This window comes from Anolis carolinensis, chromosome 2, assembly GCF_035594765.1.
Source record: "Anolis carolinensis isolate JA03-04 chromosome 2, rAnoCar3.1.pri, whole genome shotgun sequence".
Taxonomy (NCBI): Eukaryota; Metazoa; Chordata; class Lepidosauria; order Squamata; family Dactyloidae; genus Anolis; species Anolis carolinensis.
In genome coordinates this window covers 20,303,971-20,329,420 of record NC_085842.1, presented here as the reverse complement: position 1 = coordinate 20,329,420, position 25,450 = coordinate 20,303,971, and the positions used below count along the sequence as shown (strand labels likewise).

The 25,450-nt window shown below is 41.1% G+C and overlaps 1 protein-coding gene across 2 annotated transcripts; it reads left to right on the top strand.

The window, feature by feature from the left end:
• Nucleotides 1-10,962: 10,962 nt before the first annotated feature.
• On the top strand, nucleotides 10,963-25,200 carry LOC103280883 (zinc finger protein 391). Of its 2 annotated transcripts, none has more exons than XM_008121171.3 (4): nucleotides 10,963-11,112; nucleotides 17,989-18,980; nucleotides 19,896-20,022; nucleotides 20,648-25,200. In XM_008121171.3, exons 2-4 carry the CDS (start codon nucleotides 18,174-18,176, stop codon nucleotides 21,727-21,729), a joined length of 2,016 nt encoding a protein of 671 aa, XP_008119378.3. In that variant the 5' UTR covers nucleotides 10,963-11,112; nucleotides 17,989-18,173; the 3' UTR covers nucleotides 21,730-25,200. The 2 variants fall into 2 exon arrangements, with proteins under 2 accessions (XP_008119378.3, XP_016853117.2); XM_016997628.2 differs by lacking the exon at nucleotides 10,963-11,112 and adding an exon at nucleotides 15,575-16,788.
• Nucleotides 25,201-25,450: the final 250 nt, after the last annotated feature.

The window sequence follows — 25,450 nt, the reverse complement described above, 5'->3', positions numbered from 1 at the left end:
CTGCACAAATAGATTATGGAACTCCATAAAACAATACTATCAGTTTTCTTATAGAAAAAGCAATTTTTCTTTTCTAATTTTGAATTTATTCTTCTTCTTAATTCACATACACATGTACACATGGAAAAAACACCACAGGCCACAAGAGTTCCTTCTCCCACCCTGGACCTTCCACAGATAGATAAGTCTTCCCTGCTTGGTTTTTTCCAATATACCTGAGGATGCCTGCCATAGATGTGGGCGAAACGTCAGAAGAGAATGCTTCTGAAACATGGCCACACAGCCCGGAAAACACACAACAACCCTGTGATTCTGGCCATGAAAGCCTTCGACAACACAAATCCTTCCCACAATCCCCCAGTGTGGATCCTGTGATGTAAAGCAAGGTGTTTGCCGGAACTGAAGTTCTTTCCACATTCCGAGCACTGAAATGGTTTCTCACCAGTATGTACCATTTGGTGATATGTCAGGCTGCTACTCTGAGTACAGCTAAATGGCTTTTTGCCTGTGTGGATTTTTTGATGGGAAGCCAGATTCCTCTTCTCAGTGAAGCACTTTCCACATTCAGAGCATTTATATAGTTTCTCTCCCGTGTGGGTTCTTTTATGTTTGGTAAGGCTACTGCTCTGGCTAAAACTCTTCCTACATTTGGAGCATTTGTAGGGTTTCTCCTTATATGGGTTCTTTGGTGATTATTGAGAGCGCTGCTTTACTTATTATTTATTTATTTACAGTATTTATATTCCGCCCTTCTAACCCCGAAGAGGACACAGGGCGGATCACATTGTACACATATAAGGCAAACATTCAATGCCCATATAACATAGAACAGAGACAGAGACAGACACAGAGGCAATTTAAACCTTCTCCAGCTTCCAGCTTTCCTAGGGTATGCTTGATTCCAGCCACAGGGGGAGCAGCTGCTTCATCATCCACTGCGACGGCAACTTCCTCATTCCAACGGCGGCTGGATGATTTTTTTTTATGGTGTTGTAAATTAGCCTCCCCACATATAAGTGGTACCTAAATTTCCTACTTGATAGATGCAACTATCTTTCAGGTTGCTTAGGTCAGCAACGAGCAGGGGCTATATATTTTTTTATTTTTAATTGTCGGGTGCTCACCCCAACATGGGCCGGCCTCGAACTCATGGCCTCTTGGTCAGAGTGATTTATTGCAGCTGGCTGCTAACCAGCCTGTGCCACAGCCCGGCCCCTGCTTTAGCTGAAATCCTTCCAACACTCTGTACACTTATATGGTTTCTCCTCAGCATGATTTTTTTTATGGTAAGCAAGGCTGGATGATTTTTTTTTATGGTGTTGTAAATTAGCCTCCCCACATATAAGTGGTACCTAAATTTCCTACTTGATAGATGCAACTATCTTTCAGGTTGCTTAGGTCAGCAACGAGCAGGGGCTATATATTTTTTTTATTTTTAATTGTCGGGTGCTCACCCCAACATGGGCCGGCCTCGAACTCATGACCTCTTGGTCAGAGTGATTTATTGCAGCTGGCTGCTAACCAGCCTGCGCCACAGCCCGGCCCCTGCTTTAGCTGAAATCCTTCCCACACTCTGTACACTTATATGGTTTCTCCTCAGCATGATTTTTTTTATGGTCAGCAAGGCTGCTGCTATGACTGAACCTCTTCCCACAATCTGAGCATATGTATGGCTTCTCCCAGTATGGATCCTTCGATGCAAAGCAAGGTAGTGAAGTTCTTCCCACACTCTGGGCATTTAAATGGTTTCTCCCCTGCGTGGGTTCTTCGATGATATGTAAGGTTGCCTATTTGACGGAAACTCTTTCCACACTCTGAGCATTTAAATGGTTTTTCACCAGTATGGATTCTCTGCTGCTGCTGCTCCTTCCAAAACTCTTTCTACATCCTGAGCATTTATATGGTTTCTCTGCGGTGTTGATTATTTGATGGGCAGCAAGACTCCCGCTCTTTCTAAAGCTCTTTACACACTGTGAGCATTTGAACAGTTTCCTTACTATGTGGGATCTTTGGTGTGCAATGAGATGTACCCTCCAAGTGAAGCTCCTTCCACACTCAGGGCATTTAAATAGTGCCTTTCCTTTGTATGTTGTTCCAAGTAAACTCGGTTTTGATGTCCTCTTCAATCCTTTTGCACACTGGGAAGATTGTGTCCTTTTATTTCTCATGCAAAACTCTTTTAGTAACAGCGCTCCATGCAGTCATGCCGGCCACATGACCTTGGAGGTGTCTACGGACAACGCCGGCTCTTCGGCTTAGAAATGGAGATGAGCACCAACCCCTAGAGTCAGTCACAACCGGACTTAACGTCAGGGGAAAACCTTTACCAAAATAAAAAATTAGTTATTATTATTATATTATTATATAATAACTAGCTGTGCCCGGCCACGTGTTGCTGTGGCAAAGTGGTGGTGGTATTGGTTAAAAATTGTTGTGTAATTTTTATTTGACATTATTTGTATTTTTTAATTAATTTTATTGTAAGTTATCTTTTTATTTATTATATTTTATTATTTTCTTGTATTATTTTTAGTTATTTTCTGTTATTATATTTTATTGTATTAATTTTTTTAGTGTTTTTAATTATTTTTTAGTGTTTTTTATTATTTTTATTGGGTTGCTAGGAGACCAAGTTGGAGGAGCTTAGCCTTCTAACTGGCAGCAATTGGATAAAAGCAAGTATTTCTCTCTCTCTCTAATTAGGACTTTATTTTTCTTTTCTTTTTGTTGTATCAACCTAGAGCCGTGGATGATGGGTTGTGTCGTCAAATTTCGAGGTTGGGGGGCCTGTAGTTTTGTTGTTTTGTGGGTCGCCGTGATGCCATCACTTTTTTATATACAGTAGAGTCTCACTTATCCAACACTCACTTATCCAACGTTCTGGATTATCCAACACATTTTGTAGTCAATGTTTTCAATACATCGTGCTATTTTGCTGCTAAATTCGAAAATACAGTAATTACTGCATAGCATTACTGTGTATTGAACTACCTTTTCTGTAAAATTTGTTGTATAACATGATGTTTTGGTGTTTAATTTGTAAAATCATAACCTAATTTGATGTTTAATAGGCTTTTCCTAAATCTCTCCTTATTATCCAACATATTCGCTTATCCAACGTTCTGCCGGCCCGTTTATGTTGGATAAGCGAGACTCTACTATATATATATATATATAGATAATAACTTTACCGGGCTGTGAAGCAGGCTGGAAAGCAAGCCAGCTGCAACAAATCAACAAATCACTCTGACCAAGAGGTCATGAGTTCGAGGCCAGCCCGGTGCCTGCGTCTTGTCTTTGTCTCTGTTCTATGTCATGGCATTGAATGTTTCCCTTTATATGTGCAATGTGATCCGCCCTGAGTCCCCTTCGGGGTGAGAAGGGCAGAATATAAATGCTGTAAATAATATTATATTATTATTACTGCAGAAACACTGCTGCAACCCAACAATCAAAACCTATGCTGCTCTATCTCTTGTTTAACATCCTCCCATTGCTGATGCTGCTAAACTCTTTCAGCTACACAGTGGATGAGGAAGAATGGGACAGGCTGGGTGAAAGCAAAAAGCCTTTCTAAAGAGACCTCGAGTCCAGATAGATAAACCCATGGATATTCTCCCATTTTTGCCACTTATGAAATCTACAAGATTCCTTCTTGCGTGTATTCTTTGATGTCTTCCAAGGAGTGCACTAAAACTATGCAGCTATTTAATGAGCCCCTACAATAGGCAATGGGCAAACTTTGGCCTTTCGGGTGTTTTGGACTTCAATTCCCACAATTCCTAACCACCACCACCACCACCACAACAACAACAACAACAACAACAACAACAATAATAGTAAAACTTTATTTATATACCGCCCTATCTCCCAGAAGGGACTCAGGGCGGTTTCCAATCATAAGAACAACAAGTGCATTACATAACAGTATAATAAACATATTATTAAAACAGATAAAACTATACAATTAAATAAGCAATAAATAACACTTACAGCAACCTTGATCAAGGGGACGGGGGCAATAGCCAAGTATATTAACATTTATAAAGTTTTTCCCCTTGGCCCAGCTCCGTGTTTTTAGCCCTGTTTTTAACCATTTTATGCCATGCACTGACTTTTATAACTGTTTATTGATGTTATGTTTTTATTGATGCGACATTGTTTTATTGCCAATCTTGTTTTATTGTTTTATTGCTGTTATTGTATTGTTGTCTGGCATGGCCCCATGTAAGCCGCTCCGAGTCCCTCCGGGGAGATAGGGCGGGATATAAAAATAAAGTTGTTATTATTATTATTATTATTATTATTATTATTATTATTATTATTATTATTATAAACCATTTCGGGATAGATGAGTGTTATACAGTATATTCAGGTCCAGCTGATAGGGAGTTGAAGTCCAAAACACCCAGAGGGCTGAAGTTTGCCCATGCATGCCCTACAACAAACTACACTTACAAACATGCAACTACAAGGACAATTCCAGAAATCTCACGCTCGTCTGGGTTTTTTTTTTTACCCCTTTTACTCTACTTGCTTTTGAATAGATGGTACTGTGCTACCACGTCTACTTTTAATAACATTTGTCTGATTCATAAAGCCTGTGATTGACGTTTGCCCCCAACGTTGTTGTGAAAAAGTATTAAATGGAATATGCTGCGTCGTACATCAACTCCTTCAACATTGAAAGGTGCGACATTGAAACCCTTTCCGATCTGTGTCATGAATCTGTTTGCAAAACATCTGGAATCAATTTGTACGCTCCTTGCCTGACTCTGAATACACTTTTGTTCTTGAAGGGAAACGTATGTAACGTGATTCCTCCCTCCCTTGGTCGTGCCACAGGCTTAACTTGGCTCCAGAGGATCTTCTCTTTGAACAAATTCAATTTACAAACTGCCAGGCCTTTGCGACTTGATGATTCATTTTGGCAGTGAGTTCGGAGACATAGTGAAAGAGATCAACCAGGAAAAGCTCACATAGCCAGCTGAGTCACAGCATTTCTTTACCATAGTGATCCTAGAGCTGGAAAAGAACCCAAGAGCCATCCAGACTGACCCCATTCTGCCAGGGAGGATGACACAATCAAAGCACCCCCAGCAGATGGCCATCCATCCTTTGCTAAAACATATACCACGATTTATTTATTTACAGTATTTATATTTCGCCCTTCCTCCTCACCCCAAAGGGGACTCAGGGCGGAACCACAATGTACATATACATGGCAAACATTCAATGCCATACAACATACAGACAGAAACAGAGAGGAAGACACAAGCAATTTAATATTGTCCAGCTTCTGGCTTCATGAGGGCATGCTCGATTCCTGCCACAGGAGAAGCTGCTGCTTCATCGTCCACTGTGACATCTGAGTCCTTGATGGATTACTTCCTCATTCCTTTCAACACGCAGCTGGATGATTTTTATGGTGTTGTAAATTAGTTAAATTAGCCTCCCCTCATAAGTGGTACCTAAATCTCCTACTTGATAGATGCAGCTATCTTTCGGGTTGCTTAGGTCAACAATGAGCTAGGCTATTTTAATGGTCAGACGCTCAATCCGACGCTGGTAAACTGGCTGGGATTTCTGGGAGTTGTAGGTCAAAACACCTGGAAACCCACAGGTTGAGAACCACTGCTCTATACTGTGGGATGAGGTTCAACAACTCAACAAGCCGCCGATATTTAAAACACAATCAAAGACCTATCTCTTCCAGCAGGCCTCTCCAATGAATTTAAAAATTTTGAATTTTCAATGTACATTTGATTAGCATTGGTGTTTTAATCTATGTTTTGTAAGATACGTATTTTTATCTATGTATTTTAGGTATGTTGTATCCTACCTCAAGCTGTGAGGAGAGGAGGATAACAAATACAATTATTATTATTGTTGTTGCAAAGGCTGTATGTCATTTTGGAGAGATACAGATCTATTGAATATGCACTGGGGCTAAAACACAGGGAGAACCGTCTGGATTTGCACCCAGCCCAGGGAGTATGGTGGAGTCTCCTCTCTGGAAGCTTTTAAGCAGAGGCTGAATGGCCATCTGTTGGGAAGGCTTTGATTTGTTTTTCTGCCTGACAGAATTGATTGTGGTCTCTTCCAGCTCTATGCCTCTTGGTGTATAAATTGTATTTGAAACATAAATAAATGCAATGTGCAGACTTGGGTCCAATCTCCAAAATATTTCGAGATTTATATATAGTAGAATCTCACTTATCCAACCTTTTCTTATCCAACATTCTGTATATTATTATTATTATTATTATTATTATTATTATTATTATTATTAGCGACATTTATATCCCGCCCTTCTCACTCCGAAGGGGACTCAGGGCAGCTTACAAGTTATATATACATACAATATATTATATTATTAGTGCAGCACAATATAAGCACTATATAAACATTATATATTATTATATTGTACTATATGACTATATTGCAATATTAGTAATATTACATGTAATATAAATATACAATTATTATATTATTAATATACAAGTATTATCCAACTCAGTCTCCCTTTTAGTAGTCAATGTTTTTGTATTCAATGTTTTCAATACATTGCAATGTTTTGGTGCTAAAGTCGTAAATACAGTAATTACGACATTACGTTACCGTGCATTGAACTGCTTTTTCTATCAATTTGTTGTAAAACATGACGTTTTGGTTCTTAATTTGCAAAATCATAACGTAATTTGATGTTTAATAGGCTTTTCCTTAGTCCCTCCTTATTTTTCAACATTTTCGCTTATCCAGTGTTCTGCCAGCCCGTTTATCTTGGATAAGTGAGACTCTACTGTATACATATTCCAAAATGTGAAACAATAACCAAAATCAAAAATATTGATGGCTCCATGTTGGATAAGGGATACTCAAGCTATAGTAGCTTTATTTCACATCAAAGAACCTGCACACAGGACAAACCATGTATTGCACCTTTGAGTCCTAATGTGGAAAGAGCTTTACTCGGAAGGAGGTGCCTTGCTGTACATCAAAGAATCTACATTGAAGAGAAGCTATATATATAAATAATAATAATAATAAAAATTAAAAAATAAAGGTCATGTGTGGATTCTTTGTTGGACAGCGAGTTGATGCTGGCTGAAGCTCTTTCCGAAGGCACACCACCCGATCAGTATTCACTACCAACCACAGTCTCTTGTCTTTCAAAAACAAACATTTGGATAACTTAAGTCAAACATCTTTGAGTTTCTTCCCAACCCATGGATTAAATGAAGGGATAATCCCTTCCCACTGACTTATGAAAACACAACAATCACCATTTAACCCAACCTATTTAACTTTTAGGAGCCTCCGTTGGCACAGTGTGTTAAAGCGCTGAGCTGGTGAACTTGCAGACCGAAAGGTCCCAGGTTCAAATCCAGGGAGCAGAGTGAGCACCCGCTGTTAGCTCCAGCTTCTGCCAACCTAGCAGTTCGAAAACATGCCAATGTGAGTAGATCAATAGATACCGCTCCGGCGGGAAGGTAATGACGCTCCATGCAGTCATGCCGGCCACATGACCTTGGAGGTGTTTATGGACAATGCCGGCTCTTTGGCTTAGAAATGGAGATGAGCACCAACCCCCAGAGTCAGACGCAACTGGACTTAATGTCAGGGGAAAAACTTTACCTACCTATTCAACTTTTAATCAGAAGGCAGATGCAGAGCAAAAGGAGGGTGAGACCTGGAAATTCAACAAGTAGGTATTCATATGGCATACAACTCTGCTTTTGTTTCTCTTCTTGCCAGGACTCACCTTACATCCTGCTTTGCAGCCCACCTTTCTGCTTAAAACATGTTCGTAAGATACAGAAAAATCAACGAAGCCTTGAATAATACCCAAGGAACACAGTGCTTACACTGTTACCAAGACAAAAATGAAGTGTCATGATACTTTCATGAGTCATGAATGTCTGATTTACTATGAATGTTTATCTTTGGGTTAACCTATCATTTTGTAATAGGATTCCTTCGGTTTCCAATTTAAATTGGATATATTTATGTGCGTTGTTGAGATGATTGTATAATTACATTGTTGTGAGCTGTTTCGAGTCCCCTCGGGGAGATGGGGTGGGATACAAATAAAGTTGTTTATTATTATTATTATTATTATTATTATTATTATTATTATTATTATTATTATTATTATATTAATACAGTATTTATTTATTTATTGTTATTATTATTATTATTATTATTATTATTATTATTATTATTATTGAAAATTGGAGCAACTTGCTAATTGCATTGAGCTGTGTATATGGACAGAACTCTTTTCCTTTTGCCCAGAGTTGAGCCCTGCAAAAGTATACTATTTGCATCTGTGGAAACTGAAGACTCAAGGCTAGGTGCTGATTATAGTGCTATGCTTCCACTTTAATTCCCATGATAACTTTCAAGGGAATTGTAGGATTACAAATTTAGCAACTGGGTGCCTTGCTGCACATCAGCAAGTGGGGTGCCTTGCTGCCTACCAAATGCTTCTAATATTTGATAGCTTTAGTATACTCAGGAATTGAAGTTTTGTCTCTTTTGTAGCAGGGTTGGGAGGGCAACAGCTTTATAAACAAGCACCTTGGTATCCCTATGGATGTCCCAATCCTCAAACACTCTCTGCTTCGTTCGGAGAAATGCTGCACTCACAAAGCTCAGGCGGTGTTGTATTTCAGTGTCAATGTTGACTTTTGTGGAGAGGTGGCTGCCAAGGTAGCGGAAATGGTCAACATTTTCTAATGTTACACCATTAAGCTGTATTCCTGGCTTTGCAGAGGGATTAGCTGGTGCCTGTTGGAAGAGCACTTTGGTTTTCTCAATGTTCAGTGAGAGGCCAAGCTTCTCGTATGCTTCTGCGAAGGTGTTTAGAGTGGCTTGTAGGTCTTCTTCTGAATGCACACACACTACGTTGTTATCGGCATATTGGAGTTCTATAACAGACGTTGCTGTGACCCTGGTTTTGGCTTTCAGTCTGCTGAGGCTGAATAGCTTGCCATCTCTCTGATAGATGACTTCCACTCCGGTGGGAAGCTTACCATCAAGAAGATGGACTGTCTACAGACATCACACTCAACTCCTGGAAATATTCCATCAGCGTTGCCTCCGAAAAATCCTGCAAATCTCTTGGGAAGAAAGGCGGACAAATGTCAGTATGGTGGAAGAAGCAAAGACCACCAGCATTGAAGCGATACTCCTACGCCGTCAATTCCGCTGGACTGGCCACGTTGTCCGAATGTCCGATCACCACATCTCAAAGAAGTTACTCCCAACTCAAGGATGGGAAACGTAATGTTGGTGGGCAGGAAAAGAGATTGAAAGATGGGCCTGAAGCCAACCTTAAAAACTGTGGCATAGACACCAAGAACTGGGAAGCCCTGGCCCTTGAGTGCTCTAACTGGAGGTCAGCTGTGACCAGCAGTGCTGAGGAGTTCGAAGAGGCACGAATGGAGGGCGAAAGGGAGAAATGTGCCAAGAGGAAGGTGCATCAAGCCAACCTTGACTGGGATCGCCTTCCGTCTGGAAACTTATGTCCTCACTGCGGAAGAACATGCAAGTCAAGAATAGGTCAGTTTTAAAAAAATCATTTTTAACTGTTGTGTTTTAACTGTATTGTTGTTTTTATTAGCATTGATTTTTTGCCAGATCTGTAAGCCGCCTTGAGTCCCTTCAGGTGAGAAAGGCAGGATAGAAATGACGTAAACAAATAATAAATATTTATTTAGCTCCACAGCCACCTACGCATCCACTGCCAAGACACTATCCTTGGAGGGCCATCATCCTCAGGCTATGAGGTAAAGTAAATAAGTAAGTAAAGTAAATAAGGGCCAGGCTGTGGTGCAGGCTGGTTAGCAGCCAGCTGCAAGAAATCACTCTGACCAAGAGGTCATAAGTTTGAGGCCAGCCCGTGTTGAGATGAGCACCCGACAATTAAAAATAAAATATAGCCCCTGACAATTAAAAATAAAATATAGCCCCTGCTCATTGCTGACCTAAGCAACCCGAAAGATAGTTGCATTTATTAAGTAGGAAATTTAGGTACCACTTATATGTGGGAAGGCTAATTTACAACACCATAAAAAATCATCCAGCCGCCATTGGAATGAGGAAGTTGCCGTCGCAGTGGATGATGAAGCAGCTGCTCCCCCTGTGGCCAGAATCAAGAATACCCTCAGGAAGCTGGAAAAGGTTTAAATTGCCTCTGTGTTTGTCTCTGTCTCTGTTCTGTGTTATATGGCATTGAATGTTTGCCTTATATGTGTACAATGTGATCTACCCTGAGTCCCCTTCGGGGTGAGAAGGGTGGAATATAAATAATAATAATAATAATAATAATAATAATAATAATAATAATAATAATAATAATATAACTTTATTTTTATACCCCGCCCCATCTCCCCGAAGGGACTCAGGGCAGCTTACATGGGGCCTGGCCCGATAAAACAAACAAATAACAGTAACAGAGCAATAAAACAATTATCCCATAAATAAATAAACTTATACTTTTTTTGTGTTCTCTTATTTCAACCCATTGTTTCCTATATCTCTTCTTTTTCTTCCTTCTCACATCTTCAGAGAAATGTTGGACTGCAACTCCCAGCATCCCCAGGCATTTGGGTTTGTTCTGGGAATTGTAGTCCTGCAGAAGCCTTATTTGGGGGAAAGGATGTCAAGTCAATTTTAACTCAATTGTAACTCCAATCATTATTTTGGGGAAATAAATTTCAAGTCAATTTTAACACAAAGACCTTTATCCTGACAGCCCCATGATTGGTTTGAAAAATCCTTAAGGTGCATCTACACTGTAGAATGAATGCAGTTTGACACCACTTTGAAATGCCAGGGCTCAAAGCACATGGGACGCTGTGATTTCCAATCCTGCAAGCAAGGCTCTCCTTTAGCCTTTCCTGGCTTGGCCACGCCCCTTAGAACGCGGCCCAAGTAGCCTGACGTCACTGGAGGACTAACACTGGGTGGAGCCGGAAAAGGAAGTGGCCTGCTCCTCCGCTTCCTAGAGGTCGCTCTGGGACGTGGGACTCCCTGGCTTTAGCCTTTCAGTCCTGTTCTAGGAGGGAACTGACAAGGCGGAAATCACCTTTCTGCTGTTGCCAGGTGAGTGCTGAGGGAAAAGAGCTCACCTGGACGGGAGGTGGCCTGGATTGAGACCCAGGCCTAGGTCTGTAGCATCTGAAGGAACAGAGTTAGGCACAAATGCAGGTATATTTACGTTGTATGCAGATGGCATTTGGAGAAGGTGCCTTAACAAAGAAATGACTTCACTATAGACATCCACATTTGCTTAGGATTTTGATATTTTGGTTATGACATATGGGTGACATGAGGATAAAATGCTTCCTTTGTCTCTTTAGCTGGCTTAGGTGTGACTCCAAAATGGAATAAATAACAGTATTGCCTGTGGTTTTTTGACTGGCTTAGATCTTGCTAGTTAGATATGAATATTAGCTTTCAGTTTTAGGATTTTTTAAAGGATGTACTCAATATTGCTCCAATATTTATTTCTTTATTTACTGTACATATACAGTACTCGAGGCAGCTTACAAACAGTGGCAATAAGTCAATGCCAGATTCAGACAATAATATTATCAGACAACACAATATTATAAAACTGTAATATATATATATATATATATATATATATATATATCAATTAAAATAGTCTTTCAAATTATTAAAACCTATCAAAAGTCTAGCACCAATAGAGACTTGACAGATAATATCAATACAGGCAGCCCCCAAATTACGAACAAGATAGATTCTGTAGGTTTGTTCTTAAGCTGAATGTGTATGTAAGTCGGAACAGGGAGAATTCTTCAGTGTAGCCACAGCCATATATGTACAGTAGAGTCTCACTTATCCAACGTTCTGGATTATCCAACGCATTTTTGTAGTCAATGTTTTCAATACATCGTGATATTTTGGTGCTAAATTTGTAAATACAGTAATTACTACATAGAATGACTGCATATTGAATTACTTTTTCTGTCAAATTTGTTGTTAAACATGATGTTTTGGTGTTTAATTTGTAAAATCATAACCTAATTTGATGTGTAATAGGGTTTTCCTTAATCCCTCCTTATTATCCAACATATTCGCTTATCCAACATTCTGCCGGCCCGTTTATGTTGGATAAGTGAGACTCTACTGTATATATTATATATATGCAAGCTTTGGATGGCATAGGGAAGGGTTAACAACCCATTTCTTAAGTGTAAACTCCAATCTCCAGTCCCATATAATATACACACACACACACACACACACAAGCTTTGAATACATATAATTCCAGTCTACACTGCCATATAATCCAGTTCTAAGGAGATCATCTGGATTTTATATGGCAGCGTAGAAGGGGCCTAACCTTAGAAAGGGAAGTCACATGCAGCACTTCAGCAGAGGAGCCATCAGAATCCATTGTTTGCCCTTCCAGGGGTCTTACCTCTGGGCATTTCCTTTCTTTATGCAACAAAGCTACCAAAATAACCTGTGGTAAAAAGGGGCTGCAGGTCAGGATACTGAAAGTGCTGGGGTTAGAGTAGTGGGGAGCAGGGATGAAATTTTAAATGGTATCAGACCTTTTTTGAAGAGGAATTTGGAAAAGGATAAGGGGCACGTTGCCGGGAAAGTTGTGGGTGGAATGAGGGGTTTGCGTGTTTTAAAATGCATTTCAATTATGTTTATTGTATTTTAACTATATTTTTAACCTAACACACAGTACTGTTTAATTGCTGTTTTTTAATTTTTGTATTTGCTTTATTTTGAATTGATCAAAGTGTGTGACCGTTAGCCACCTTGAATCCCGTTGGGGAAAAAGGTGGGATATAAATCGGAAGTCAAGTAAAGTAGAATCTCCAGGTTACCTTAAAATTGACATTCAATTGGTTGTTTTTGAGGGGAAAGGAGGTGGACTCTTCCTTTTTCCTTGCCTCTGGGCTGCCTGTGTCATCTTCTTTTCATCTGGTGGCAAAACCACTGACTCCACATCGTTCATTTCCCTTTTTTATAGAATCATGGAATAATTGAATAATAGAGTTGGAAGAGACCACGTGGGCCATCTAATCCAACCCCCTGCCATGCAGGAAAAGCACAATCAAAGTATCCCTGACAGATGGCCATCCAGCCTCTGTATAAAAGTTTCCAAGGAAGGAGCTTCCACCACACACCCGAGGCAGAAAGTTCCACTGTTGAACAGCCTGTATGGTCAGGAAGTTCTTCCTAATGTTTAGTTTCACCATTAAGTTGTTGCAGGGTCACAAACAGGGGAAATGAATGGTGCAGCCTTGGCGGTCTTTCCCTCAGGGGGAGGAGATGACAGAGGCAGCCCAGAGGGGGAAAAAAAAGTAAGGGTAGCTGAAGCAGGAACTGAGGCACTTCTTATTTTGCTCAGAAGGACTGCAACTTATCACTCTGATGAGGTTAAGGCAGGAAATTGAAACTCTTTCACTTTGAAACAAAGGCATCCTTTCATAAACCCTGACTGAGACACCAAAAATGGTATCTGTGGCACCAAGAGATTTATCAGAGATGTCTAGGGACAACAGGCTCCTCGGCATGGAAAACGGCACAAGAACGCTTCCCCATGACTGGAGTTGAGCATTGCCTCCAGATGCTGGAGATGAAAAAGGGAAAAACCTTTACTTTTGTCTGTGTACGTGTATTGTATGTCATTGTGGTATAAAAGGCATTGGATGTTTGCCTTATATGTGTACTGCAATCCACTCGGAGTCCCTTTGCGGAGATAAGTGGAATATAAATAAAGTAAATTTTTATTATTATTATCGTATTTTAGTTTTGCCCCCTTTCTACTTCCAAGTTGTGCAGGCTTGATTTAGATATTCCTTCAATATGCTCTTTACAGATATCCATATTTGCTTCAGCTTTTTTGTTAGCTTAGATATTGCTCTAGTATGGACTAAGATAAATATAAATAATTGCTATGGCTTTCTGTTTGGCTTAGATATCCCTCCACTATGGGCTAGATAGATACCATTATTTGGTTTGATTTAAGGTTGGTTTAGATATTGCTCCTATAACAATGCAGATAGTAATTCCCAAATCCAAAATACTCCACAATTTGAAATTGGGGCAGTTGAGATAGTGGCACTTTTACTTTCTGTTGGTTCAGTGTACACAAACTTTGTGTCATGCACAAACTGTTCTGGGTGAAATTATCTTTAGGCTATGTGTATAATGTGTATTGGAAACATAAATAAATTTAGTGTTTAAATTGGGTCCCATCTACAAGATATCTTATTATGGACATATATACAAATACAGGTGTTCAACTGTAGATAGTCTACTTGTATTCGTTTTGGCCTTTTGGATGGTTTCGCTTTGACTACACTATGGACTAAATAGGTGTCAACATTTGCTCTACTTATGGGGATGATAGGAATGACTGATGAGAGCTCATTTTCTTGTCAATGTGTTTTCTTTTTCATAATTTCATCCATGACAGCAAGGAATGTCCATAGTTACATTTGGACCTATGGAAAGATGCTTTCATTGGATGGGAAATCCATTGTGATTTTTCTCATGCTGTGAATCTATTAATCAAAGATTGCATAAAAACCCTGATCATCTGTCTTTCAGGGGAAATGATCTGCAATGCTTAATAATTTAAAATATTTGCTTGGGCTAGCATTGCTACTTTGGCTCCACCCAAACTCTGGGATTTGCATGAAGTCTTGAAGGTACATCATGAAGGCCACCATAGTGGCTGGAAGGGTGTGATTTTGATTGGGGTGCAGGTCCCCCAATCCCTTTTGAAGAGAAGAGAAGGATCAATCCCATTTTCTTTTTTAAAAGTACCCTTTTCTCTCCAGAAAATTGAAAACAGCAGCTTTGGTTTGAAGAATTTTGCTGTGTTTTTTAGAGTGCGTCTACACTCATTGAATGAATGCAATTTGACACCACTTTAGCTGCCATGGCTCAATGCAGTGGAATCCTGGGTTTTGTCATTTGATGAAGTCCCAGCAGTTTTTGGCAGAGATGGCTAAAGGCCTTGCAAAACTACAACTCCCAGGATTTAATAACATAGAGAATCCCAGTCACAATTTTTGTGCCATGTATTTTGTTAATATTTTGCTTTTTCTGCAAGGAGCTCAAGGCAGCATTAAGTGGCTGGCTCTCTTTGCCTATAGTTGTAATGACTAAATGACTTTTGGTTATGATGTTTCTATCATGTTTTTGGGAGGCAGGAGAAGTTATCAAGTACACTTAAATAAATATCTTCTGGTTCCTCTCCAATATGAAACCTTCCATTGTTCATCTCAAAATAATGGGGGGGGGAGGGAGAGATTTGATCTAAAAAATCCACCCATTTTGCACCCAGATGAGAGAGAAAGAAAAGAAACAAAGTGGATTGGCTGTGGTTACGTGAAGGATTGGCCGTGGAGAGAAGGGTTGGCTGTGGAGAGGTGAAGGGTTGGCCGTGGTGAGGAGAAGGGTTGGCTGTAGTTAGGCGAAGGGTTGGCTGTGATTAGGATTGGCAATGGGTAGGCGAAGGGTTGGCTTTGGTTAGGGGAAGGGTTGGCGGTGGGTAAGCGAAGGGTTGGCAATGGGAAGGCAAAGTGCTGAAACTCCTATTGATTCTAGATATGAACAGCTGCAAATCCCATCAGGGCTGGATCTGACAGGGTGAACATCCCATCCACCCTAGATACGGACAGCCACCCAATGATGTAGGTCTTGGGATGTGGCTCGACTCCACCTCCCAACATCCTCTGTCAGACCACCTCCAAACCCCAACAGTATTTTTAAGTTGGATAATGAAGGGTCTGTGTACCATGTTTATTCTAGATCTATCGTGGGTGGGATTCACATGGCTCTCCGGATGTGGCTGGACTTCAACCCCTATCACCTTCTATCAGCTCTCCTCTCCAAACCCTGTTAGTATTTTAAGTTGGATCATGATGGGTCTGTCTGTCAAGTTTGGTTCAGATCCATCATGGATCTAAACCAAAGCTTAATTTTTATGAATAGCCTTTTACTATTTTAACCGCGCTATTGCTTTTATTTGACGGTTCTATTTGCCATTGTATTATTATTTAAAATGGTAGTTTGTGTTAAATATCAATGATGTTTGTTTTTATTGTGAATTGTATTTTATTTTGTTTAATGTGGAAATCTGAGCTTGGCCATATGCTAGCCGTTCCAAGTCCCTGCGGGGAGTTGGAGACGGAGTAAAAAAACTGAAGTAGTTGTTGTTGTTATTAGGGTAGGATTGACATCGGTTTGTCTCCCTTTCAGGCTGAGAGAGAGTGATTTGCCAAAGGTTACCCAGTGAGTTCCCATGCCTAAGCTGAGATTTGAATCCTCCGCAACTCCTATTAAATGACTACTGTCTTTCAGATTCCCAATAGCTGAAAAATATCTTCTTACTTGAGTGATGATGCAAGTGAAAGTGAATATAGCTTCAAGAATGCCTAAACAAAACTACTTTCTTTAAAAAAGGGAAAGGAAGGATAATTTAAACTTGGGAAATATATATTTTATTTTTCTCTAGCTCTTGCATGGGTTGTGTGCTCCTGCAGGGCAAAATGGGATTGGACTGGGACGGCCCTTGTGGTCTCTTTCAGCTCTGTGTGTCTATAAGGGTTAAAGTGACAAATGTGCCATTCCTAGAGAGGAATCCCTTTGACAGGGCACGGGACATTAAAAAAAAATCAAAGCTCCTCCTTTCCGTTTCCGGAACCTCTCTCCCCTTACACCAAAAGAAGGAGTGTCTTTTTCCCAGCAGGGATTGCTGCGTCCCGCCGAAGCTGTCTGGTGAGTTGACAGAGAGAAAGAAAAACCTGACAATAGTGCTAATGAAAATGGGAACAAAACACAAAGACAGTTCTGCAGAGAGCTTTTACGTTCAGTGGTGAATCTGGATGTTGGAGTGAGACAACAGAAAGGAAGGGAAATCCACTCCTAGAAGAGTTATCATGAGGAAAAGTATCTCCACTGAAGCCTTATCCCCAATCTTTGTTTCCACAAGCATTTTTTTTTTTCAAAATCCAATTATCACGGGGACAGAAAGTGAGGTGAACTCTTCTGAACAGGGGCTCAGAGAGCAAAAGAAACACCATAGGGGTGTTAACCCTTCCCTATGCTATCCAAAACAAGCAAGCAAGCAAGCAAGCAAACAAGCAGATAGATAGATGGATAGATAGATAATCTGCAAGTCAGGGACTGTCTGTAGATTGGTTGATGGATAGACGAATAAATAGCTAGATGGATGAAGGGATAGACAGATCTTTTCTGCTTCTGTTTCTGTTTCCTTGGTCCTATGGCTACTTCAGTCCTGTGTGCAAATGGTAGGGCTGATAACCGATATACTGAAAACAGATTGAAATATGGCTTCTGTGTCAGTAGGGATGGTGAAGTCCGCTCTCAGCTTTAGTTAGACCTTCATGGGATTGATCAAAGCCGTGGTTTTTCAAACTGTTTGCCAGCTGTTGGTGTGCCACGTAAATGTAATGAGAAATGAAAAAGATCTTGGAAATAATACATTATTCTTTTACAAATATTTTATATATTTTAAATAAAAGGTAAAGGCAAAGATTTTCCTGACATTAGGTCTAGTCGTATCTGACTCTGGGGGTTGGTGCTCATCTCCATTTCTAGGCCAAAGAGTCGGCATTGTCCGTAGATGTCTTCAAAGTCATGTGGCGTCATGTGGTGCATGGAGCACCGTTACCTTCCCGCCATAGTAGTATCGATGTGTTGTCGAAGGCTTTCATGGCCGGAATCACAGGGTTGTTGTATGTCTTTCGGGCTGTGTGGCCATGTTCCAGAAGTATTCTCTCTGGCATCCTCAGAGGTTGTGAGGCATGGAGAGAATACTTCTGGAACATGGCCACACAGCCCGAAAGACATACAACAACAACAACATAGTGGTATCTGTTGACCTACTCACTAGTTACTGATTAGTTTAGTTACTTTGAACATCTGATTTCTAGTTTGCTGTTTTCTTTTCCACAGAAATCCCTTGTGAGTTATCATTTGAAGATTTCATGGCTTTGTACCTTTCCCTGTGAGACCCCAGATGAGACAGTTTGCCGCATGACATCCAAATCAAGGTCTTCTTAATCTGTGTAGCTCAGGCCCATTGCCCCCTTCCCAAGGTTCCAGACAGGGCTTTGTTCTCTGCACCTTTCAAGTACAAGATGGAGAAGGGGATGGCAGAAGTGTCAGGCATAATTGCTGTCCCACTGGGCCAACTAGAGACTGAATTAGAAGTGGAGACAACTATTAAAATGGAGGAAGGGCTGCTCCTTGAACCCAGGATGAGATCTGAAGAGGTTCCTCACGTCATTCAGGCTGGGAGTATTAAAGAGTTCCTCCACCAGGCCTCAGGAAAGCAGTTTACTGAGACTCCGGGTGAAGGGCTCCTTCAGGACTGGGAGACCCAGTGGCAGGAATTCCTGAAGACGCTGGAGTCTCCTGGTCTGGTCTGGGAGGGCCCACAATTCACGCAGGCAGAGCCCAACCCGTGGGACGATGCCCCGACTTTCCTGGCCTCTTTTGAGCAAGTGGCCGAGGCCTTCCGGTGGCCCAAGGGAGAGTGGGCAGCCCGAATCCTGCCAGCTCTTGGAGACGAAGGCAAGGAGGCCATCAGAAGCTTGGAGGCCCAAGATAGAAGAGATTACGGGAAAGTCAAGGTGGCCATTTTGCGCAGGGACACCTTCAGCAGGGAGCACAAGCGACAACAATTCAGGCATTTCAGCTACCAGCAGGAAGAGGGGCCGAGAGGGGCTCACATGCACCTCCAGGAGCTTTGCAACCACTGGCTCAAAGCCGACAGATGCTCTAAGGAGCAGATCTTAGAGCAGCTGATCTTGGAGCAGCTCCTGGCCGTCCTGCCTCCAGAAATCCAGAGCCAGGTCAGGGAACACGCCCCAGAGACCTGCATCCAGGCAGTGGTTCTGGCCGAGGATTTCCTACTGATGCAGCAGGAGAAATGGGAACAACAGGTATGGGATTGTGTTCAACCCTGAAGATGTCAAGAAATATGCCAGTGTTAGGGGAAGAGCAGGAGTGGGGCTTATGGACCACAGATGGGCTCCTTTGGGGACTAAACAATTTACAGTAGAGTCCCGCTTATCCGACTTCCGCTCATCCGGAAACTCCGTATTATCTGATGCCCGGGGCCGCCCGCCCGCCCTCCCTCCCTCCCTCACTCACTCACTCACTCACCCTCCGGGGCCAGTGAGTGAGCCAGCCAGTGAGGTAGGGCAGGCAGGCAACAAAGCAGCAGCGACGACAGAAGCTTCCTCCTCCTCTTCCTGCCAAGGATAAGGAGGAGGAGCCTCTTCCCCATCAACAGGGGAAGAGGCCCCTTCTTCTGCCACTCTCCCTATTATCCAAGAATTTTGCTTATCCGACATTCTGCCCGCCAGTTTATGATGGATATTCAAAACTCTAGTTAATATTGCTAACGGAAAATTGGAGGACGGTCCCATACGTAATTGGGATTGCCAAGTTGAAAACTGGAGGAGACTCTGGCACCTTTCGTTAGTATTTAATTACAATTGCCAGACAGAAAACTGGAGGATACTCATGTACCTTTAATTGGGAGTGCCAGGTTGAAAACTGGATGACTGAAAACAGATACCTGAATCCCACTTGATGGAGATTTATGGTACTACATCTTGCTCCAAGGATTAAAGTTGTAGGAGCTTGTTTCCAAATTCAATCTGGCAATCCTGCCACCAAGTAAAGTGAAAGTTGGGACTCCCAGTTAATGTCCTGTTTTATGAACTTGAAACAGCCTGGGGAGAAAAAAAAAACGACTGCCTGAGAACACAGAGTATTTTCAATTTGATTTTGTTTAAAATAAATACATTTTGTTTATTGAGGTTGGTACTAAACCTTTCAATGGCTTTCAGGAGCCCAGCAGAGTGAGTGTGATTTTACCTACAGCAGAGGAACAACTCCAGCTCTCAGAGCTGACAGAGAGTTGCCAAGAGGGCAGCGGGGAAACCAGCAATCCTGACAACACTGGCGTTTTATTGGGTATGGTTCCATTCTGCATTGTTTATGTTCCACAACACCCACCCCAATATATATAGGCAAAAGACACAGACAAAACATAATTTTAAAACAAGATGGCATCCTGTTTGTGACATACACAGGCACCAATCCAACATTTCAGGTTTGGAAGGCAGTTGTCTACTTCTGAGACTATCTAAGGCCACACAGACTAGCCAAAAAGCTTGCAAAATCTAGAAGTGGTCAGAAGTCTTTGATTCTGAAAACCTGGTACAAATATATCCCAGTAAATAAAGTACAGTCAGCCCTTCACATTCTCACGTTTAATTGACATGCTGTTTCTAAGAATTTCTAGGTCCTCCAGCACAACACTATGGTCGACTAGAGGCCCTGATATTCCTAGAGAAAATACCTCTAGGAACCCTTAGGTCCAAAGTACAAGTCTTGATGCATTTTGGAAGAAGTCTTCTTATGTTTTTCTTATACAAGGCATCCCTGACCTGGTTGCTTCTTTTCACAAGTGTGTACTATTCTGAATTAAAAGGTTTGCAGGAACATATAGAACTGTGGGAATTATCTCTTTTTTTTCTATGTGTTTTCTGCCTCTACCACGTGGACTTAGTGCTTACTCTCTCTTTATTTATTCCAGAGGATCCAATTCTGTATGAGCCAGTGACAGATGATGAAAATGACAGCAATGAGCAAGATTGTCCTTTGGAGCCCCCAAGTCCCTCACCACAAAGGACAGAACATTCCCCAACTTTGCAACAGTCAGAAGCTTCTGGAAGTTGTAATGAGCCATCAACGACTACAAAGAAAAGCCCGCCCAAAAAAGCTGTCAAGAAACTGAATTATTTGAAGCAGGAAAATGGGGGAACCAAGAAAGCAACAGCCTCTTCTTCAAAAGGCAAGAGCTTAAAAGAAAAAGATCCCTCTTATTCCCCCATTCAGTCCAGAAAGAAACCCATTAAATGTACTGAGTGCGGGAAGAGCTTCTGTCGGAGTTCCTACCTTTCTCAGCACCACCGAATCCACACTGGAGAGAAACCCTTTAAATGCTCTTACTGCGAGAAAGACTTCCGGGAACGCTTCCACCTTTTGAGGCACAAGCTGACACACACAGGAGAGTTTCCATACAAGTGCAAGGACTGTGGCAAAGGCTTCCGCCAGTCTACCCGCTTACTGACGCACCAAAAGATGCATGTTGGGAGCGTCACCTACAAATGCTCTGAATGTGGGAAAAGCTTCAAGCAGCATGCCAAGTTCAGCCAGCATAAGAAAACCCACCTGAAGGGGAAGACCTACCCTTGTCCTCGCTGCAGGATGACCTTTGATCGGCTCTCGCTCCTTTACGACCACAAGAAGACCCATGCGCCGGCAAATGCTTACCGGTGCCCCTTCTGCGACAAACTCTTTCGTAACCGGTCGAGCTTCATGAAGCACAAATTGTCCCACACGGGGGAGAGGCCCTACACGTGCTCCACGTGCGGCAAGACCTTCATCCAGTCTTCGAACCTCAACAGGCACGAGAAGATCCACACGGGGGAGAAGCCGTACACATGCCAAACCTGCGGCAAGACCTTCAACCAGAGGTCCCAACTGACCCAGCACCTGAACACCCACAAAGGCTTCAAGGTGTATAAATGCTTGGACTGTGGAGATACCTTCACAAACCGCTCGCACCTGATGAAGCACAAGATGATCCATAGGAATGAGGAAGAGGAAACCTAATTTGACTATATTAAGAAATAGTTAGGATCATAGGAGCCTAGATCTGGAAGAGGCCCCAAGAGCCATCCAATCCAACCCCATTCTGCCAGACAAGAACACCCAATCAAAGCAACCCAACAAATGGAGACTCCTTCCACTTTTAAGAACTGTCTCTTCTGACAAGTCAAGAATATTTCAACTTCTGGTATCGCATTGTGTTCAGTTTCCATGTCCAATATTTCTTGGATTTCACTTTCTTTACTCATTTGTTGAGTTATTCCATCTAACATTTGCTTTGCGGGTGGATTCTTCAGCTCCTTGGTATTCCTTCTGTTTACACAACTGCCGTGAGTTTCAACTCTGGTTCTTTGGGATATCTGATTAGATTCTTTTACATGCTGCAAGCTTTCATCAATGCTTCCTTGAAAATCCTTCACATTAAGACCCTTGTAATTATTTGGCTAACTGATCAAACCCTTTTTCTGAGCAAGCTCCACACTGCTAGGATCAGAAAGTGAGAGCACTCCTTTTAAAGAGTCTTATGAGATGCAGGATTTCATGCGTAACTCAGCAATGAATTAAGAAATGACTGAAGCCTTCCACAACATAAAAATATCACAAAGAAACCTTGTACTTCTTAGAACATGTGCAGAATATCTGGTCCCATCTAGTTTTCCAAATACCGTTGAACATCTAACTCCCAGCATTCACCAAACAGTTGACATACAGCCCAAGTCTCATTCCTGTGTTAGAAAGAAGGGTTTTAGTTGTGAAAACGAAGTTTTCGTGCTTCCTTTGTAAATGATGTTCAAATGAAGAGAATCTGAATTGGGGTTCTCCTTAAAAAGGACAGGTGTGAGGTTTAGAATATTAGCAATATTATTTTGGGCTGAAACATGTTTCAACCATTTTAGCGTCTCTTTTGTCACCCTTCCTTTGAGAAGTTAGAGGGTATTAACTTGGTTAGTTTTTAGTGTAACGTTGATTATTTTAATATAATGCTAATGGATTTGAGTAATCAAATTACCGTATATACTCGAGTATAAGCCAACCTGAATATAAACCGAGGCACCTCATTTTACCACAAAAAGCTGGGAAAACCTATTGCCTCGAGTATAAGCCTAGGGTGGGAAATGCAGCAGCTATGGGTAAATTTCAAAATAAAAATAGATACCATTAAAATTATGTTAATTGAGGCATCAGTAGGGTAAATGTTTTTGAATATTTACCGTATTTCAAAGAAAAACTGTAAACTAGCTCTGTTAGTGGAAATGTAGGGTCAACAAAAACCTTATGGTATCAACAACAACAACAACAACAACAACAACATAATAATAATAATAATAATAATAATAATAATAATAATGATGACAAAGTTCTGGAACACAACACACCAGACATCACTGTTGTGGAAAAGAAAAAGGAATATTGATGTTGCCATCCCAGGTGACGGTCGCATTCACGAAAAACAACAGGAAAAACTCAGCCGCTATCAGGTCCCGGTGGTGATCGGCATTTTGGGTGCCATGCCAAAAGATCTCAGCCGGCATTTGGAAACAATAGACATTGACAAAATCACGATCTGCCAACTGCAAAAGGCCACCCTACTGGGATCTGCGCGCATCATCCAAAAATACATCACACAATCCTAGACACTTGGGAAGTGTTCGACTTGTGATTTTGTGATACAAAATCCAGCATATCTATCTTGTTTGCTGCATCATACAATAAAATAATAATTCATTTGTATTCCGCCCTATTTCCCCATGGGGACTCAGGCCAGCTTCCAACATAGGAACAGGCAAACATTCAATGCCTATATAAGCAATGCAGAGCTAGATATATAGTGTTCCCTCACTTATCACAGGGGTTAGGTTCCAGGACCACCCGCAATAAGTGAAAATCCGTGAAGTAGGGACGCTATATATTTATACATTATTTTAGTAGTTATATACTATTTTAAGTCTTTATCAATCGTGTGTTGATCAATCGCCTCCTTCTCCTGTTGCCGCTTAGGATCCCTTTCTCTCCCTTTGGCTTCTCCTTCCTCCCTTCCTTAGGCTGTAAATTGTAATTTTTTATGATTTATAATATTATTTTAGAGTTTATTGAAAAACCACAAAACAGCGAATCCACAAGAAGCGAACCGCGAAGTAGTGAGGGAACACTGTAGATCTATAATTTATTTATTTTTTCGTGTCAGGAACAACTTGAGAAGCTACAAGTCGCTTCTGGTGTGAGAGAATTGGCAATCTGCAAGGACGTTACCCAGGGGACACCCTAATGCTTTACCATCCTTGTGGGACGCTTCTCTCATGTCCCCACATGGAGCTGGAACTGATAGAGGGAGTTCATCTGCGCTCTCCCCGGGTTAGATTGGAACCGGCAACCTTCAGGTCAGCAACTCAACCTTCAAATCATCAGTCCTGTCGACACAAGGGTTTAACCCACTGCGCCATCGGGGGCTCCATAAGATCTATAATTATATATACTAAGTTCACATGTACATTTCCCCCTGAAACATTTGCAAATCCTCTCTGTGTGCATTTCCCTCCTGCACTATTTGCAAGCCCTATATATCTATGTTTATATCTATCCAGACATCTCTATGTGTGCGTGTTTTTCCCCTGCAATATTTGCAAGCTCTATATATTTATATTCATATCTATCTAGACATGTCTATATATATATAGATAATTATATCTATATAGGATTTGCAGAAACTTGCAAACATGTGAGGGGAAAATTAATATATAAAAATAATGTATACATATAGATACAGATATACAGGTTCATGGAAGTATCTAGGTATCTATATGTATATAGAATTTGCAAAGACCTGCAAACATAAGAGAGGAAAATTCATATACAAAATTAATGTATATAGATAGATACAGATTAGGTACATAGGGATTACAAAGGCTTGAAGGGGAAAATGTCTGTATGTATATCTGTAGGAGAGAATAATAAATATTTCAGGGGAAAATGCTTTTATAAGATCAATGGATATATATTTTTCTTCTTGGCTTGCAAGGGCTTCTCTCGCCCTCCTTTCCCTTTTCAAAATATTCCCTTGGTTAAGAGCAAGGGAGGCTTTGGAAAAGAAAACACACTGTTAAGGGAGGGGAAGAGGAGAGAGAAATATATCATATATTGCAAGTAATGGCCTCCAGGCTCCGCTGCCCAGCTTTGACCCCATTATAAGCCGAGAAGCTTTTTCAGCTCATAAAAAGAGCTGAAAAACTCAGCTTATCTTCGAGTATATATGGTAATCAGTGAATTGTTCATATTTCTTTGGGTCAACAGTAAAATGTTACCCCTCTTTAATGAATACAAGGAAAACTGAGAAAGCTTTCTTTTCAGTGCAAATGTTCTTATTAGAAAAAGGAATTCCTGATTATTCAGTCTTGTATTGCCAGGCAATGCTCTGTTTTTGTGCCACTGTTGTCTTCTTGAATTTGTTTTGAAATAAAAATGGACACTTAAAATGAATCAATGCCTCTTATTTTCAGTCATGCGAGAAAACCACGGCAAAATGTGTATTTGTGTTCCTACTCTATTGTGCATATATTGAGACATTTTTGGCTGGTTGACTAATAAACGCTAGTGTTCCAATTAACTGAAGGTGTATCTATACTGCATCGCTCTATCAGTTTCATATCACTTTAACTGTCAAAGATCAGTCTTAGGAATGCTGGAATGTGTAGTTTGGTGAGGGAGTTAGATTGCCATATAGGTGTTA

Coding starts and splice junctions, on each gene's coding strand:
- LOC103280883 (XM_008121171.3), top strand. CDS start 18,174: ATGGAGAAGGGGATGGCAGAAGTGTCAGGCATAATTGCTGTCCCACTG. Junction 18,981..19,895: donor AGGAGAAATGGGAACAACAG/GTATGGGATTGT, acceptor AATGGCTTTCAG/GAGCCCAGCAGAGTGAGTGT. Junction 20,023..20,647: donor CAACACTGGCGTTTTATTGG/GTATGGTTCCAT, acceptor TATTTATTCCAG/AGGATCCAATTCTGTATGAG.